This window comes from Mirounga leonina, unplaced genomic scaffold, assembly GCF_011800145.1.
Source record: "Mirounga leonina isolate KUSES-001 unplaced genomic scaffold, KU_Mleo_1.0 Mir_94, whole genome shotgun sequence".
Classification (NCBI taxonomy): domain Eukaryota; kingdom Metazoa; phylum Chordata; class Mammalia; order Carnivora; family Phocidae; genus Mirounga; species Mirounga leonina.
Window position 1 is genome coordinate 51,474,903 of NW_023270855.1, and position 16,638 is coordinate 51,491,540.

At 56.8% G+C, this 16,638-nt stretch overlaps 1 protein-coding gene across 3 annotated transcripts in view; it reads right to left on the reverse strand.

The window, feature by feature from the left end:
- PDE4A (phosphodiesterase 4A) overlaps positions 1 to 16,199 on the reverse strand; it is a 42,351-nt gene extending 26,152 nt beyond the window's left edge. Inside the window, exon 1 of one of the 3 annotated variants that reach the window (XM_034996848.1) lies at positions 15,870 to 16,199. In XM_034996848.1, the coding sequence (XP_034852739.1) occupies positions 15,870 to 16,189 (320 nt within the window). In that variant the 5' untranslated portion in view covers positions 16,190 to 16,199. Of the gene's footprint in view, positions 1 to 3,046; positions 3,300 to 4,731; positions 5,073 to 15,869 lie in introns of those variants that run through there. The other 2 variants (XM_034996849.1, XM_034996850.1) reach the window with 2 other exon arrangements.
- Between the last annotated feature and the right edge of the window lie 439 nt (positions 16,200 to 16,638).

Here is a 16,638-nt window from a genome sequence, read left to right on the forward strand (position 1 = left end):
ATAGAGACAAAGTAGAATGGTGGGAGCCAAGGGTTGGGAAAGGGTGGGAAGTTAGTGCTTCACGGGGACAGAGTTGCCGTTTGGGAAGATGAGAAAGTTCTGGATGGTGGTGATAGTTGCACAACAATGTGAGTGCACTTAACTACACTGAATTGTACACTCCGTGAGTGATTAAAAGGGGTAATTGTATGTTATGTATATTTTCCTACAATAAAAACCCCTCATACAGTGTATACTAAAAAGGGTGAATTTTACTATATGTTAATTGTTTAAAGTAAATTAAAAAAAAAACTCTTCATCAAAAACTAATGATGTGATGTATGGTGATTAACATAACAACAACAACAAAAAACTCTTAAGGGGCGCCCGTGTGGCTCAGTCAGTTACGCATCTGACTCGGTATCGGCTCAGGTCTTGATCTCAGGGTTGTGAGTTCAAGCCCCATGTTGGGCTCCATGCTGAGTGTGCAGCCTACTTAAAAAAAAAAAAAAAAAGAAAAGAAAAGAAAGAAACTCTTAAGATGGAGTATTCTTCAATCATGAGCTTGGGCCTTTGGTGATAATGCCCATTCATGGAGCATCTGCTGTGTACTGGATGCTAGGTTAGATCCTTTTAGGTATAAAGCAATAATAACAAGACACTTACACTGAATTTTTGCCGTGTGCCTGTCACTGTCCCAATGCTTTATGCACAAGGAACCCAGTTATGTCTCCCGCCAACTCTGTGAGTTGTGTTAACAGCCCAGCTCAACAAGGAGAGTGAGGCACAGAGGGGTGGCAAGGGGTTGGTGGCCTCGCTGCCAGAGAACTATGTCCTGCTTCCCAAGGCACAGCCTGGATGTTCTGGCGCCGCTGAGCGCCCCTGGGAAGGGGAGAGGAGCATACCTACATACTCAGGACTCCACCCTTGCCCCAGACACTGAAGCCAGGTTAGGGAAGGTGAGACCCAAGTCCCAGAGGGCGCCCAACGAGCACGGCTGACCGATACTGCAGCCCGAGGGGGCTCCGCTCACGTAAGCAGGAGCCCAGAGGCCAGGATGGGAAGAGGCTCCCTGGGGCCCTGCTGTTTGTGCTTCCAGGAGCCCCTGTCCCCTGGGCTTCGGAAGGGCAGAGGGGAGGGGATGAGGCCTGGGGAACTACAGGCTGAGTGTGTGTGTGTGTGTGTGTGTGTGGTCAGGGGCGGGGAGGTCTCAGCTGCCCTCCAGAATTGCACCCTGGGGCTATGTGGAGTCACCCTTCCCTGACCTGCTGCTGTTCAGGGTGGAACAAAGTCGGGCTGGAGGCTGCTCCATTAATGTCCCAACGGGACCCAAGGCCATAAAGCGGAGTCAAGGGCAGCCAACAGGCCTTGACATCACAGCCACGGGCTCAAACACTCCATCATAAGGGGAATAACCTGCCCAAGACTCCCTTCAGACAGGCTGACCACTTGGTGGCATCCTCAGGGGAAGCTGCCGCCTGCCTTCACCCCTCCGGGGCCCCTTGGCCTGCCCACGTGGGCTCCCCAAGCATCGAATTGGGCCCCTGGAGGACGGCGCAGCCCAGGAGCAGATCAAGGCTTCAGAGAGTTCTGCTGCAAGGGGCCAACAGGCAACAAACAAGCCGGGAGGGGAGCAGAAGGAAAAGGAGACACGTCCCAGTTGGTAAAAATCATAACAACAAGGAAAGCAGTCAACTGCTCTTAGATGCCACGTGCTCGGCACTGCGCTGTGTCTGGACACATACTAATGCCCCTTCTTCAAGAGAAGTAAACTGAGGAATAGACAGGACGAACAGCTTGGCTGGTAGTAGAAGCAGGATTTCCACCTGGGCAGCCAGACTACAAACCTGTACGCTAAATCACCGCGTGTCTGTCTCTCCCCCAGGCAGGCCTGGCATTTGCTTTGGGAAGGTCACACAGAGGTCGAGGGCGGGCGCTGGTGTGTGTCTGCCAGGCAGGCGCGTGGTGCCAGGTGACACGGCTGTTTGTAAGGGCTGGGTGTGCACAGGGGGTCTGTGTCTCTGTGAGTCACAGTGTACGTGTGCCTAGGGGTCCCGGGGTATACAGAGGCCTCCGTGTGCGTTTGGACATTCGAGCGTGTCAGTGTGGTCTGGGCGTTCATGGGCGCCTGCATGCATCTGTGTGTCGATATCCAGGCCTCTGAACCTGTGTGACCTTGGAAGAGTGTACCTGGGTGCCGCACCGCGGCTGCGACTGTGCCCGAGTCCTCCGTGGGCGTGAGGTGTGTTCCTGTGCGTGGCCAGGCACAGGTGGGAAGCCGGCGTGGGCATGTGCCGTGGTGAGAGTGCTCCTGCAGGCAGTGTGGTGCGCCATCCTGTGTGAGACCAGGGTTTCTGTGGTTTGTGTGTCACTGCACCCACGGGTCAACCGTGAGAGTCTCTTGGTGTCTCCACCAGCTAAGAGACCCATGCCTTACACGGTAAACACTAGGTGACTCCAAATACCCCGTGTGTGGGCATGTCTGTGTGTGTGTGTGTCCAGGTGTCGGAAGGGGTTGGTGGAGAGAAGCAAGACCAAGGCTGGAGTACCCCGAGACTTCTGAGAACTTCTCTGCTCCAGCACTGTCCAGCTGATTCTAAATAACCTCCAGGAGTTCCAGCAGGAGCCACCCTCCCTCCTCCACCCCAGCTTGGTTTTCAGCCTGGCAGCCCCAGCAAGGAGGGGGTGGGGAAGACTGGAGGCACTGCGCAGAGCAGGGCCAGAGGGACCTGGCTCCAGGCCGGTGGCCTGGGAGTGGAGCCCAGGTGACGCTGGACACCCATATTTGCTGCCAGGATGAGTGCCAGAAACCCAGGTTTAGGGGCACAAAGAGGGTGAAGGGATCCCATCTTAAATAGGAAGGGGGCAGGACCGAACACTCGGTTGGAGGGCTATCACCTGCAGGAAGCCCTTAGCAACACCAAGAATTTTAGAGCCAGGAAAGGGGGTGGGGCTCCAGGCAGACCCTAGAAGCCACTCTGGGGACTCTCCAAGGCAGACTAGGCACCCTCTCCCCCCAGCCAGAGCCCTTGATGGTAAAAGAGGAAATTGGCCGCCCGCCACCCACCTGACAGATCTGCCTGGAGGGTGCCAACGGGTGTCCTCGTCGCTGAAGGAGAAGTGGACCAGGGACTCAAGGCCCGCGGGGGGCAGTGTCAGGTCAGGGGGCCGGGGCCTTGCCCGGGGTGCTGTCCCAGAGCGCATGGGTGCCAAGCGCCGTCGGGGTGAGCATGGGGACAGCGGCACGGTGGTGTGGCGAGCACTGCTCTCAGGCCTGAGGTGTCTGTGGCCACCGCCGGCGCCGCCTCCACACCCGCCCTCCCAGTGACCCCCCCAGGGACGGCCCCGGGCGTTCAGGCGTCTCCGTGTCCCCAGCGCCAGGGAGGGCTCTGCACGGGCCTCCTCCTGCGGAACTCTGAGCACACTTCCCGCCTGCCCCCCTCCCTCCGGGCCTGGCGGGGGTGCCCAGGCTCCGGATTCCCGGGCTCTGGCCCCGGGCCCCCCCACCCCCCGCCACGCCTTGCCTCTGGCCCCGCCTTCCCCCTCTCCCCACTCTGACGTCGAGCTGGGCCGGCTGGAGCCCTCTGAACGCCGTGCGCCCCTGGGGGAAAGAGATTCCCCCGCGCCCGTGGAGTGCGGGGCCGGTGACAAAAACCCCGGGGAGGGACGACGGATGCGGGGAAGGGGGTGGAGCAGGGACAGGAAAGACAGAAGTGGAGACAGAGACACAGAGAGAAACTCGGAGAGAGGCACTGATTTCCACAAACATACCCCGTCCCGGACTCCACACGGGGCTCCCGACCCCTCCTCCTCTTCTCTTCCCTCCCGGATCTCTTCCCCGGGTCCAGATGCTGAGCCTGTCCCCGCAGTGTCCTCTCCCAGTATGTCTCTGGACTCAGGTTCCGAACAAGTGCGTGCGGAGAGTAGGGGTTAAAGGGGTAGGCAGACGACCCTCTCCTGGTTCTGGAGAAGCCCCCAGAGCCAGCCCGCTCCCACCTCCGGGCTGTCAACCTCCGTTTCCAAGATAAACGGACACTGGGGGCGCCTGGGTGGCTCAGTCGGTTAAGCAGCTGCCTTTGGCTCAGGTCATGATCCCAAGGTCCTGGGATCGAGCCCCACGTCCGGCTCCCTGCTCAGTGGAGAGTCTGCTTCTCCCTCTCCCTCTGCCTGCCTCTCTGCCTACTTGTGCTCTCTATCTGTCAAATAAATAAGTAAAATCTTTAAAAAAAAAAAAAAAAAGATAAACGGACACTGGGAAGCCAGACCGGATGTGGTCTCCAGGCTCCTCACCCGCAAGCTTCCAGCCCCCGCATCCCACCCCGGGTCTGGCCAGGAAGAGAAAGTTCATTTGCCCTCCGTGCCCAATGCACCCGGTAACATCACCGTGCCTCCTGGCAAGGCAACCCGCAGATGGCAGCGCTGGCCCCATTTCACAGGCCTTTAGACTGAGGCTAGCAGAACTGAACACACGTCCCCAGAGCACCCTGGATGGCAGGCTGGCCTCATTCCTCCAAAGCCTGACTGCAGCCTCAGGTCTGCACAGGAAGTGGGAGGAACAACGTTTATTGAGTGCCTACTGAGTGCCCTATCAGACATCTCCACAGCAACCCTGGAGGGCAGGGATGATTTTTATCGCTGCCCTGTGACGGAAGAAGGGCAGTTAGGCTGGGGAGAGCCAGCTAGGAACCCCAGACCCGGCACGCGCCAGGTGGTCAGGGGAGATTCGAACCCACCGGCGCTGGGCGCACTTACCCAGCCCACGCCTGGCGGCCAAAATCCTGGAAGCTGCGGAGAAGCCGAAGACGCCTGCGGAAAGTTGGGGACGGGATGGCGAAGAAGACCGGCGAGGAGGGCGGCGACCGTGGGCGGCGGGGTGCGCGCGGGGCCGGTGGTTCAGGCAGGAACGCCTCGTCCTCGGCAGCCGCCGCCGCCGGGAAGGCCGCCAGCTGCAGTTCGGGGATGCGGCGCAGGCCTCGCGGCCGCGCCATGACCACAAGGGGCGCGGGGCGGCCCCGCCTCGGCGGGCGCTGGGGAGCAGAGCCGCCCTCCAGCCCCGCACAGCCCACGCAGGCCGGCCGCCCAGCCCTGGGGCCCACGGGCCCCACCCCGCCCGGCCGCCTCGGCCCTTCCGGCTTCGCTCTGGGGCCGCCCCGGGGGCGGAGCGGGCCCGGGGCGCCCACGCGGCTGCGGCGGGACACCCCTCAGACCGCAGGGGCACCCGCAGTCCCCTTGAGGTCCTTACAATCGCCGGAAGCGTCTCTACAAACATCTGGGGTGCCCCCCAAATCCCTGGGGTGCTCTCACAAACCGCTGTGGCTCTCACAAACCTCAATGGCGTCCCCAAAGTCCCTCAGATGTCCCCACAATTCCAGGGAGTGTCCCAACTATCCCTGAGGCGTCCCCACAGAACCCAGAGGTGCCCCCAAATCTCAGAGTTCCCCCGAAAAGCCAGAGGTGCTCTGAGCGGCCCCACAGACTCTGGGACAATCCCTTAGCTTCCCAAATGTCCCCTACTAGTGTCCTCGTTGTTACTGATATGTTCCCACAAACCCCAGGGGCACCCCAAGACTCTCAGGATGCACCCGCAAATGAAACTCCTTCAGATCCCAGGACCATCGCCAGGTTTCCTCAGATGTCCCCCAAGTCTGCTAGAGTACCCCCACCATCCCTGAGTCAGAGATCCCCAGAGCACCCCTAGAATTTCCCACAGCCACAGAGTATTCCTACAGACTGCATGAGGGCACCCCCAAATTCCAGGACCCCTCACAGATCCTAAGAATGCTTCCACAGTCCCTCAGATATCCGCCAACCCCCGAGTGGCTCCACAGCATCCCTTAGATGCCCCCACAAGTTCAGAGACACCAAAACAGCCTCGGGGTGTCTTCAGATTCAAGGGGTGTTCCCATAAATATGTAGCTGCCCCCCAAATCCTAGGGTGCCCCACGGACCCCAGGGACACAACTAGATTCCTCCACAGTTCCTAAGACAGTCCTATAACCCGAGGCTACCTTCCAAAACCAAGATGAACCCACAATCTTTGGGACACCTCCAGAATGCCCCCCCACAGCTTCTGAGACATGCCTTATAACTCTGAGATACCCCTAGACGCTGAGTGTGCTCACAGCCCCTAGACACTAAGATTCCCCCACTCCTTAGAATCTGAGGTATCTTAGAATTGGGGCCCTCCACAGCTCATGAGGAGGCCCCAAGAAGCCGACCTCCCCTAGGCAGAGCAGTAAAAGCAGATAGGGACTTTCTGGAGACTCTGCAGTGGCTCTGCATGCCCAGCCACTATGACTCTGTGGGGGGCACATGATCCCCTTTCACAGATGAAGAAAGGGAGACTGAGGAGGTGAAGATTCTAGAACAAAGTTAGCCAGCTGGTTATAATTCCAGAGACTACCCAAACCTGTCTGTGGCTGTTTGGGGTTAGGAAGTGGGAGAAGCTTGTTTTTTGTTGTTGTTGTTGTTGTTTTTAAGATTTTATTTATTTATTTGAGAGAGAGAATGAGAGAGAGCATGAGAGGGAAGAGGGTCAGAGGGAGAAGCAGAGCCCCCGCCGAGCAGGGAGCCCGATGTGGGACTCGATCCTGGGACTCCAGGATCATGACCTGAGCCGAAGGCAGTCGCTTAACCAACTGAGCCACCCAGGCGCCCAGAAGCTTGTTTTAAATAAGAAAAATGGGGTGCCTGGGTGGCTCTGTCGTTAAGCGTCTGCCTTCGGCTCAGGTCATGATCCCAGGGTCCTGAGATCGAGCCCCACATCGGGCTCCCTGCTCCGTGGGAAGCCTGCTTCTCCCTCTCCCTCTCCCCCTGCTTGTGTTCCCTCTCTCACTGTCTCTCTCTCTGTCAAATAAATAAAAATTTAAAAATAAATAAATAAATAAGAAAAATGGAGTTAATCTCTATTTTAGGGCCCTGCCTCTGTAAATACCTTTCTCTACCTGTTGGCTCCGTTGTCATGAGCCCCCGAATTGGCTGGCCTAGGCTTGAGTCTGGCCTCCGGGCACTTCTTAGTCATTTGGCTTTGGGCCAGTCACTTCATTTCATGCAGCCTCAGTTTTCCCACCTGTAAAATTGGCGTAATAATACTATGCATCTCGGGCGCCTGGGTGGCTCAGTTGGTTAAGCGACTGCCTTCGGCTCAGGTCGTGATTCCGGAGTCCTGGGATAGAGTCCCGCATCGGGCTCCCTGCTCAGTGGGGAGTCTGCTTCTCCCTCTGACCCTATCCCCTCTCATGCTGTTTCTCTCTCTCTCAATTAAATAAATAAAAAATTTAAAGGGGAAAAAAAAATACTATGCATCTCATGAATGGACATGTAAAAAAAAGAAAAGGCTTGGAAAAGCGTTTGGACACAGTAAAGCACTCACTGAATATTAGCTATAATTATCTGACAAAACCTTTTTTGGAGAGCTTATAATATGCAAGCCACTGTACTAGCCAGAGAATACAGATGATGAAGATGAAGATGAGGAAGGTGAGGACGATGATAGCAGCTAACCTGGACATTCAGCACCTCTATCTCTGATCTCTTTTAATCCTCACAAAAGACCTGCAAAGTGATATACTGTTGTCCCTATTTTACAGATGGGAAAACTGACTCCTGGCGAGAAACAACCTGCTCAAGGTCACACAGCCAGTGAGTGTCTGAGCCAGGCTCTATGCCAGTGTTTGCCACCCTTTATTTCATTAACCCCTCCCCGCCTGGAGGAATAGCCTGCTTAGACAGTCCCGACCCCCTAAATTGCCTTCTCTATGAAATGGTACAGCCCCCCATACACAGGCATACCTCAGAAATACTGCAGGTTCCGTTCCAGACCATTGCAATAAAGTCAACATCCCAACAAAGCGAGCCAAACGAATTTTGTGGTTTCCCAGGGCACATAAAAGCCATGTTTACATGACACCGTAGTCTACTAAGTGTGCAATAGCATTATGTCTAAAAAAGTGTATGTACCTTAATTTAAAAACGCTTTATTGCTAAAAAATGCTGACCACCATCTGAGCTTTCAGCGAGTCGTAATCTTTGCTGGTGCAGGGTCTTGCCTCCATGTTGATGGCTGCTGACCGATCGGGGTATTGTGGGGACTTCTTAAAATAAGAAAACAGTGGGGGCGCCTGGGTGGCTCAGTTGGTTAAGCGACTGCCTTCGGCTCAGGTCATGATCCTGGAGTCCCGGGATCGAGTCCCTGGATCGAGTCCCGCATTGGGCTCCCTGCTTAGCAGGGAGTCAGCTTCTCCCTCTGACCCTCCCCCCTCTCATGTGCTCTCTCTCTCTCTCAAATAAATAAATAAAATATTTTTTAAAATAAATAAATAAATAAATAAATAAAATAAGAAAACAGTGAAGTTTGCCACATGGATCGGGCCTTCCTTTTAGGAGCAGTTTCTCTGGAGCATTTTACCCACCGTAGAACTTACTTCTTTTTTTTTTTAAGATTTTATTTATTTATTTGACAGAGAGAGAGAGCACAAGTGGGCAGAGTGGCAGGCAGATGGAGAAGGAGAAGCAGGCTTCCCGCTGAGCAGGGAGCCGGATGTGGGGCTCGATCCCAAGACCCCAGGATCATGACCTGAGCTGAAGGCAGCTGCTTAACCGACCTGAGCTGAAGGCAGCTGCTTAACCGACTGAGCCACCCAGGCGCCCCCGTAGAACTTCTTTCAAAATGGAAGTCAATCCTCTCGACCCCTGCTGCTGCTTTATCATCTAACTTTACGTCCTATTCTAAAGCCTTGTCATTTCAACAATCTTCACAGCCACTTCACTTCTTCCAAACTCCTGTTCCTGCTCACACTTTGACCCCTTCCCATGAGTCAGAATGTTCAGAATGGCGTCGAGGATGGTGAGTCCCTTCCAGAAGGTTTTCAATTTCTTCTGCCCGGATCCATCAGAGGAGTCACGGTCTGTGGCAGCTATGGGTTAACGAAATGTATTTCTCAAATAATAAGACTTGGTAGTCAAAATGACTCCTTAATCCATGGGCTGCAGAATAGATGTGGTGTCAGCAGGCATGAAAACAACATTAATCTCATTGTACATCTCCGTCTGATATCGTCAGTGACCAGGCGCATTGTCAATGAATAGTCATATTTTGAAAGGAATCCTTTTTTTTTTTTTTTTGAGCAGCAGGTCTCAACAGTGGGTTTAAAATATCCAGTAAACCATGTTATAAACCGATGTGCTGTCACCCAGGCTTTGTTGTTCCGTTTACAGAGCAGACCGACTAGGTGTAGCCTAATTCTTAAGGGCCCTAGGATTTTTAGGATGGCAAATGAGCAATGGCTTTAACTTAAAGTCACCAACTGCACTGGTCCCTAACAAGAGAGACGCAGCCTGTCCTTTGAAACCAGGCACTGACTTCTCCTCTCTAACTATGACAGTCCTGGATGGCATCTTCCAATAGGAGGCTGCTTTGTCTACACTGAAAATGTGTTTAGTGTGGCCACCTTCATTAATCATCTTAGCTCGAGCTTCTGGATAACTTGCTGCAGCTTCTATATCAGCACCTTGCACTTTTATGTAATAGAGACGTCTCCTTTCCTTAAACCCCATGAACCAACCTCCACTAGCTTCGGACTTGGCTCCTGCAGCTTCCTCACCTCCCTCAGCCTCTACAGAACTGAAGACAGTGAGGGCCTCGCTCTGGATGAGGCTTTGGCTTAAGGGAGTGTCGTGGCTGGTTTGATCTTCTATCTAGACCAAACTTTCTCCAAATCAGCAAAAACGCCATTTTGCTTTCTTATCATTCCTGTGTTCGCTGGAGGGGCACCTTTAATTTCCTTCGAGGCTTCTCCTCTGCCTTCACAACTTGGCTCACTGGTCCAAGAGGCCTAGCTTTCGGTCTATCTCAGCTTCCAACATGCCTTCCTCATTAAGCTTAATCATTCTTAGGGCATAGGGAGGCGCAAGGAAAGGGAGAAAGGGAAAGGGGAAAAAAAACTGGTTGGTGGAGCTGTTAGAATACACACACAGGGGCGCCTGGGTGGCTCAGTTGGTTAAGCGACTGCCTTCGGCTCAGGTCATGATCCTGGAGTCCCGGAATCGAGTCCCGCATCGGGCTCCCTGCTCGGCGGGGGGTCTGCTTCTCCCTCTGACCCTCTTCCCTCTCGTGCTCTCTGTCTCTCATTCTCTCTCTCTCTCAAATAAATAAATAAAATCTTAAAAAATAAAAAAGAATACACACACACTATTCATGGATTTAATTTGCCGACTTATAGGGGCCTGGTTCGCGGTGCCCCAAAATGATTACACTGGTCACATCAAGTTGATCACACGTGACCCTAATAAAATAATAAAAACAACGAAAACGCTTGAAAGGTTGCCAGAACTACCAAAATGTGACACACAGAAACAAAGTGAGCAAATGCTGTTGGGAAAATGGTGCCGAGGGACTTGTTCGACGCGGAGGCAATTTGTAAAAAATGCAGTTTTTGTGAGGCATAATGAAGCGAGGTATGCCTGTGCTGTATATCTGTTTATGTACTATGTGTATATCTGGGCTTTATATATAAATGTAAGGGGGTTTTTTTTGTTTTTTGTTTTTTTCCCCTCACGCATCCACCCAAGAACCAATTTTTGCTCCCTTGGAGGTGATCACCTCGTTGGGAACACAGGGTTTCCCAACCTTGGCAGTGTTGACATTTAGGGCCAGATAATCCTCTACTAGTTGCCAGTAGCACCTCCTCAGTCATTAAACTAAAATGTCTCCAGCCTTCGCCACATGTCCGCTGGAGGCCAGACTTGCCCTCAGGTGAAAACTCCTGGTCTCAACCCACTAAGACCCTTTGCGCTGGCCACTGGGACCCCCTTGGCCCAGCTACAAACAGAAAGGAAGAGCATTCTCATTTACCTGCCCTCGGGCTTCCCTCCTTTGTTTTGCTGACTCTTCAGTTCAGACTTTGGAAATAGGGTTCTGCATAGGCCCATTTCAGAGACGGGGAAACCTGAGGCCCAGGAAGAAGTGACGTGGCCAGGGTCACCCAGACTAGAAAGAGCAGAGCTGGATGATAAGTCCAGTTGTCTGACTCCAGAGACTGGGATTTTAGCCACGAGGCTACACAGGCCCTTCATGGTTCAGTCTCCTGCCAGCTCAGTGACCTTTGTCCCTTCCTAAAAAGTCAGAGACAAATTAAGGCCTAAAGCCAACCCTGACCATAGCCTGTAAGGCTCTATATGAGCTGCCCTGTCACCTCCCTGCCTCATTTATTTATTTATTTTTTTAAGATTTTTTATTTATTTATTTGAGACAGAGAGAATGAGAGACAGAGAGCATGAGAGGGAGGAGGGTCAGAGGGAGAAGCAGACTCCCTGCCGAGCAGGGAGCCCGATGCGGGACTCCAGGATCATGACCTGAGCCGAAGGCAGTCGCTTAACCAACTGAGCCACCCAGGCGCCCTCCCTGCCTCACTTCTTTCCCTGCATCCCTTGTTCACTCCTGCCACCTTTGCCTCTCTACTTTTCCTCTAACATAACAGACATGCTCCCACTCCAGGACCTGTGAACTGGCTGTTCCCTCTGCTTGTCACCTTCTTCATCAGGCTCACTTAGCATCCAATGTCACTTCATTTAGGTCTGTACTAAAATGTCACCTCCTCAGAGAGCCCTTCCCTGACCCCAGCATCCCTCTTCTCTTCCTGTCCCCTGTGTCACCATCTGGAATTATCATATGCCTTTACTTGCTATTTCTTCCTCATCCACCAGCCTGAGAACTCCAGGACAGGAGGGACAGGGGCTCTGTCTCATTCTTTGCCACAGCCTGAAGATGCTCACTGTGTGTGGCATGAATGGCCCCGTTCCCCAGATGAGGAAAATGAGGCTCGGTCAGGTGGATTCTCTCCGCAGGTCAAGGGCAAAGGCTGGATTTGAGCTCTTACTCAGGAGTGAAGACAGTGGGCTCAGATGCCCCCCGAAACTCTGTCCTCACTTGTCAGTTTGCAGTTCCCTCAGGCCCGAAGCCCTACCTGCAATTCAGAGGAGCCTGCAGTCAATCTGTGACTGGTGAAGGGGGGGGGGGGGGCGCCCTGGCAGCCAGGGCCCAGGATTGTGGTTTGGAGGACACCCCCTTCTGTCTGCAGACATCAAAGGGATGTACTTTGCAGAAGTGCAGTTCTCAAAACACCAGCTCCTGGCTGCCCAGCCCCAACAACAGCCCTCTGAGCCTTACCCACAGCCCTGGGGGTGGGCAGATCTTATGCATGTGGGTGTATGTAGTAAGAGCACAGAGGCTCATGGAGGCATGAAGGGGGGGGGGGCTCCTGGTCCCACAGCGAGTCAGTGGGCAGGGCTACAATCTGATTCTCACCCACCTATCTGGAGTCCAGGAGACCTGGGTGTTAACCCCCAGCTCGCTGTGCAACCTTGGGCAAGTCACTTCTCTCCGTTTCCTCGGCAGGAATGGCGAGCCAAAGACGCTGGGAGTTAACAGGCAGGTTGGTGTTGGGAGGCCCTGGCACGGGCACGGGCAGGGGCACGGGCAAGCGCCGAGGTGAGCCGGAACTCCGCGTCCGCAACTTTTCCGCCAAGTTCCTCTGCATCCGCCAGGCGGCTGTCTCCACTGCGCTGGGCTGGACGGGGAGAGCCGCCTGGTGCCGCCCGGGGAGGGCGAGGACCGCACCCGCAGCCTGCGGTCGGCCGGCCTGGCGCCCACTCTCCGAGGCGCTCGATACGCATGAAATAATAACCTGGGGCGCCACGCTCGTGGCGCCGGCCGCGACTTTGCTCTGCTCGGGGACTAGAGCCCCACAGGCGGGTCCGGACTCGGAACGCACACTCAGCCTGTGCCTTTCTCGTCACCCAGCAGAGGGCGCGCGGAGGGAGGGGCGCGCGGAGGGACCGGTTCCCAGGACACCGCAGGGATGAGGGAGAGCCAGAGATGAGAGGAGGCGAGGACCCAAGTGGAGACAGAGGCCACGGGCCAGAGAGGGACCCCAGTCCAGCTGCCTCCACCCCTTCCTGGGGCCCCGGCAGCGCCTCCCTCGGCGAGAGGATTTTGGAGGTACAGAGGGGCACAGGGGGGCGGGGTAGGGGTCGGTACGTTGGCCCTGCCCCCAATTCAGGCAAGCCCCCCCCTCCCCGCCCCCACTACCACCGGAGTCGTTCTCTTCCTCCAGCTCCATCTGCCTCTTGACAGATCGTGGTGGTGCCGTGACTCAGCCCCGCAGGGCGCCAGGAGCACAAGCTCATACATCCCCAGGTCTGGAGGGGAGTTGTGGATGCCATCTCACATGGAGGGCAGTGCCCTCTCTCTGGGGGTTCTTGTGACTCAAGTCTAGGGCTGTCTGGATCCCCTTTTTGGTGGCTGCATGAACTGCAACGTGGGTAGCACTGGAACGCCCTGCGTGCACTCAGAGAACCCCCTTTCTGGAGAAACAGGCTGGCAGGAAGCCCATTCTAAGAAGCGAGGTTCCCACTGGAGGCCTCTCAGTTCCCCCTTCCTCCTTCTGCCTAAGGGTGGGGGGAGGATGCTGGCACCCATGCCTTCCCTCTGGCCACAGCCACTGGAGGCTACGCAGGCCCACAGCGAAACAGAAACCTGAGCCCTGCCGGGATGTGGTTGAGGTTCCTGTTTTTAATTCCCACCCTGGCAGAGCAGGGTCTACTCAAACCCCACCTCCTCTCCTGAGTCCAGGTCCCTGAGTGACTATCTACTGAGCACTCACTGTGTTAAGTCCTTTACACACATCCCCAACCTCACAGAACTCTCAAACACCCCCCCCAACAGAGCAGTACCAAGAGCCCCACTTCACAGATGGGGAAACTGAGGCCCAGCGAGGGCAAGACCCTTGTGCCGGGACCCCAGGCATCAGACAGAGGGGTGCTGGGATCTCAGCTGTGCCATTTCCTGCTTGTGTGAGCTTGGGCACGAAGGAGGGACTTTGCTCCTCTGGGCCTCAGTCTGTCCAAAAGGAACACCTCCTGAGGCTCTGGAGACAACACATGTGGAAAAGTCCCCGGCACGGAGCCCGAGGGTGAGCCATGAGGAGATGGATACCACCAAGATAATGATGATGATTACCACTCAGCCACTGCCCCCAGAGAGTCAGCACCCCAGACACCAGGGTAGGGGGAGTCCCCGGGGTCTTAAAAAGGAAGAGGGCCCAGTTCTGATGGCACCCCACTCCTTCAGTGGTCTCTCAGGACAGTGACCTGAGCTAGTTTGGCGTTCAGCCCCGGGTCTTGGCATTTCCTGTTGATTCCAGCTTCTGTTTTCCTTCAGCTTCTCTCCAGTTCCCTTTGGGAAATAGCAGGCTGTGTGTGCCGGGCCCATGACACTCGCTTCCTGCCTCGGGGCAGGGGTGCTGGGGCTGGGTATGTCTCCAATGGGAGTGTGTGGGGGCGGCCCAGGGAGGGGGGGCGGGTAGGGCCTGCTGGAAGGCCCCAGAGAGAGCTAGAATTGTAGGGTCACAGCCCAGAGGGGCCTCCCTTGGGAACTCCAGGAGGGAGAGGCCCGAATCTGACCATCTTAGCGATGTCGCAAGCAGAGGGGCACCAGTGGTGGGTCAGACAAAACGCACAGTCGAAGCTGTCGGTCACAGAGTCAGACCCCCGAGGACCACTAGAGTAGATACTGTAACTAGAAACACCAGCTGGTTCGAGGACAGCACGGCGGGCAAATGGGAGCGCACCCCAGAACTCAGACGACTCCTGGACGCAGGGAACAGAGGCAGCTGAGAGCATGTCAGCGTCTCAATCAGTGTCGCTGGGAGCTCGGACAGTCCCGCTGATGTGATCACACTGTCCCAGGGCCACCATCACTGCCTCCTGGGAATGCGTGCAGTCACAATCGGTGCCTCAAGAGCACACGCAGTCACTGTCACAACCGCCGTCCCAGAAGCACACAGTCACATCGTCATGGTCCTGGGAGCTCACACGGTCATCCTGCCACAATGCCTGCCACCCCTAAGTACACAAGTCACACGGTCACAGTCACTGTCCTGGAAGCACACACATAGCCATGATGTCACAAGCACCGTCTCAGGAGCACATATGGTTCCACGGCCACAGTCACTGTCCCCAGAGCACACACAATCCCATGTCACAGTCGCGGGTCCCCAGAAGCCCAGGCAGCGCATGCAGCTAAGGCAGACACACCAGTCGTACCCCAACAGCTGGAGCCAACCCAGGTCAGTGAGAGGGCGCCGTCAGAGCCAGCCCAACACCTGCCCTCTAACACCGTCCCCTTGGGGAGGCAGGGACTCCCTTACCCTGTGCCGGGACCGTGCACCCTCTGCGCATGGTCCCTCCCTCTGGTCAGCTACTGAACCCTAACACTCCTGCCCTGAGAGGGAGCGCCAACGCAGCACACAGGCCCCCAACACGGTGCTCCCCCAAGAGGCTCCCTCTGGATTTCTGACCCCAGTTGCTTCAGGGCGAGTCCCCGAATGCTCCCCCCACCCCATACAGTCCTCCACCCCTTAAGGGGACTCTGAGAGCCCCTCAGCCTGGAGGAAACATTGTGATCCCAGCAGGCGCCCCCTACAGTGCCCTCTAGGTCGTCCACAAACATAATGAATCTAGCTGCCAGTACAGGGCCCCCAGGAAAGTCCCTTCAAGTAGCCAACCTATAGCCACTGTCCTGCGCTGTCATCAACTAAGGTACAGACTCCCAAAGCTGCAGCCCGCAACCAAGACGTCGTAAATACTACACGCAGCACGGCTCCCCCGAGGTCGACCCCAGGACCGGCTTCAGTAGGAAGGGTACTCGTGTACGGGGCACCACCAGGGTCGCGTCCCCGACGCCCCCACAGCAGAACTCCCCCTCCCCTCCACACCCCCGCCAGTCACTCGGACTCCACCCGCAGCGCAGCGCCGCCTGCGGTCAGCGCGGCGAGTTGCGTCCTCTCTGCGCGCCTATCCGCTCCTCGCGCGTCCGCCGCCCGGAGTCTTACCGCCTGCAGCTGCCTCCGCTCGCGCCGCCGCTGCCGGTGCCGGTACCGTGGAAGGACGAGGGCCAGGACATGCGGGAAGTGCGCAGGCCGGGCCGGTCGCCGGTGTCCACGGCGTCGGCACGCTCTATGGGCCGGTGTGGGGACCGTGCGGGCTCTGCGCGCTCCGCGCTGTCGGAGTAGCCGCGCTGCTGGATACGAATGGGGGTCCGCGGCTGCCGCCACAGGTGCTGGGGGGGCGGCTTCAGGGTGGCCTGGCCCTCCCGGGGCCCGGGCAGAGACAGAGACAGGCTCCTCTCCGAGGGGGCGGCCGGGGGCTCCATGGCGCCGGCCCCCTCCTGCGCCCCGGGGGGCCCCGGCCTCTCCAAGCTTCCCCCTGCTCAGCGGCGCGCTAGCCGACGCGCCCGAGGCCCCGCGGGTGCGCCTGGCCTCGGTGGGGCCATGGCGCCCCGGGGACAGACCCGGGGGCGCTACGGGCCGGTCGCCCCCGGGCCGGGCGCCGCGGCTTTCTGTCGGCGGCTGGCGCTCTGCTCGGCGCCCGGCAGCGCTCTCCGCGCTCGGCACCCCGCTCCGCGCCAGCCCCGGCTCCCCCGCCCCGTCCCGCCCCTCCCCGCCCCCCGCCCGCCGCTCTGTCAGCGCCGCCCCCCTCCTCCTCCTCCTCCTCCGCCCGGGCTAGTGGGGGGCAGCCACCCAAGGAGGGGGGCCCTCCCCGCCCACGCAGAGCCCCGCTCCCGGAGGGGAGGGGGCGCCGGAACTCGGCTCTCTCCTGAGC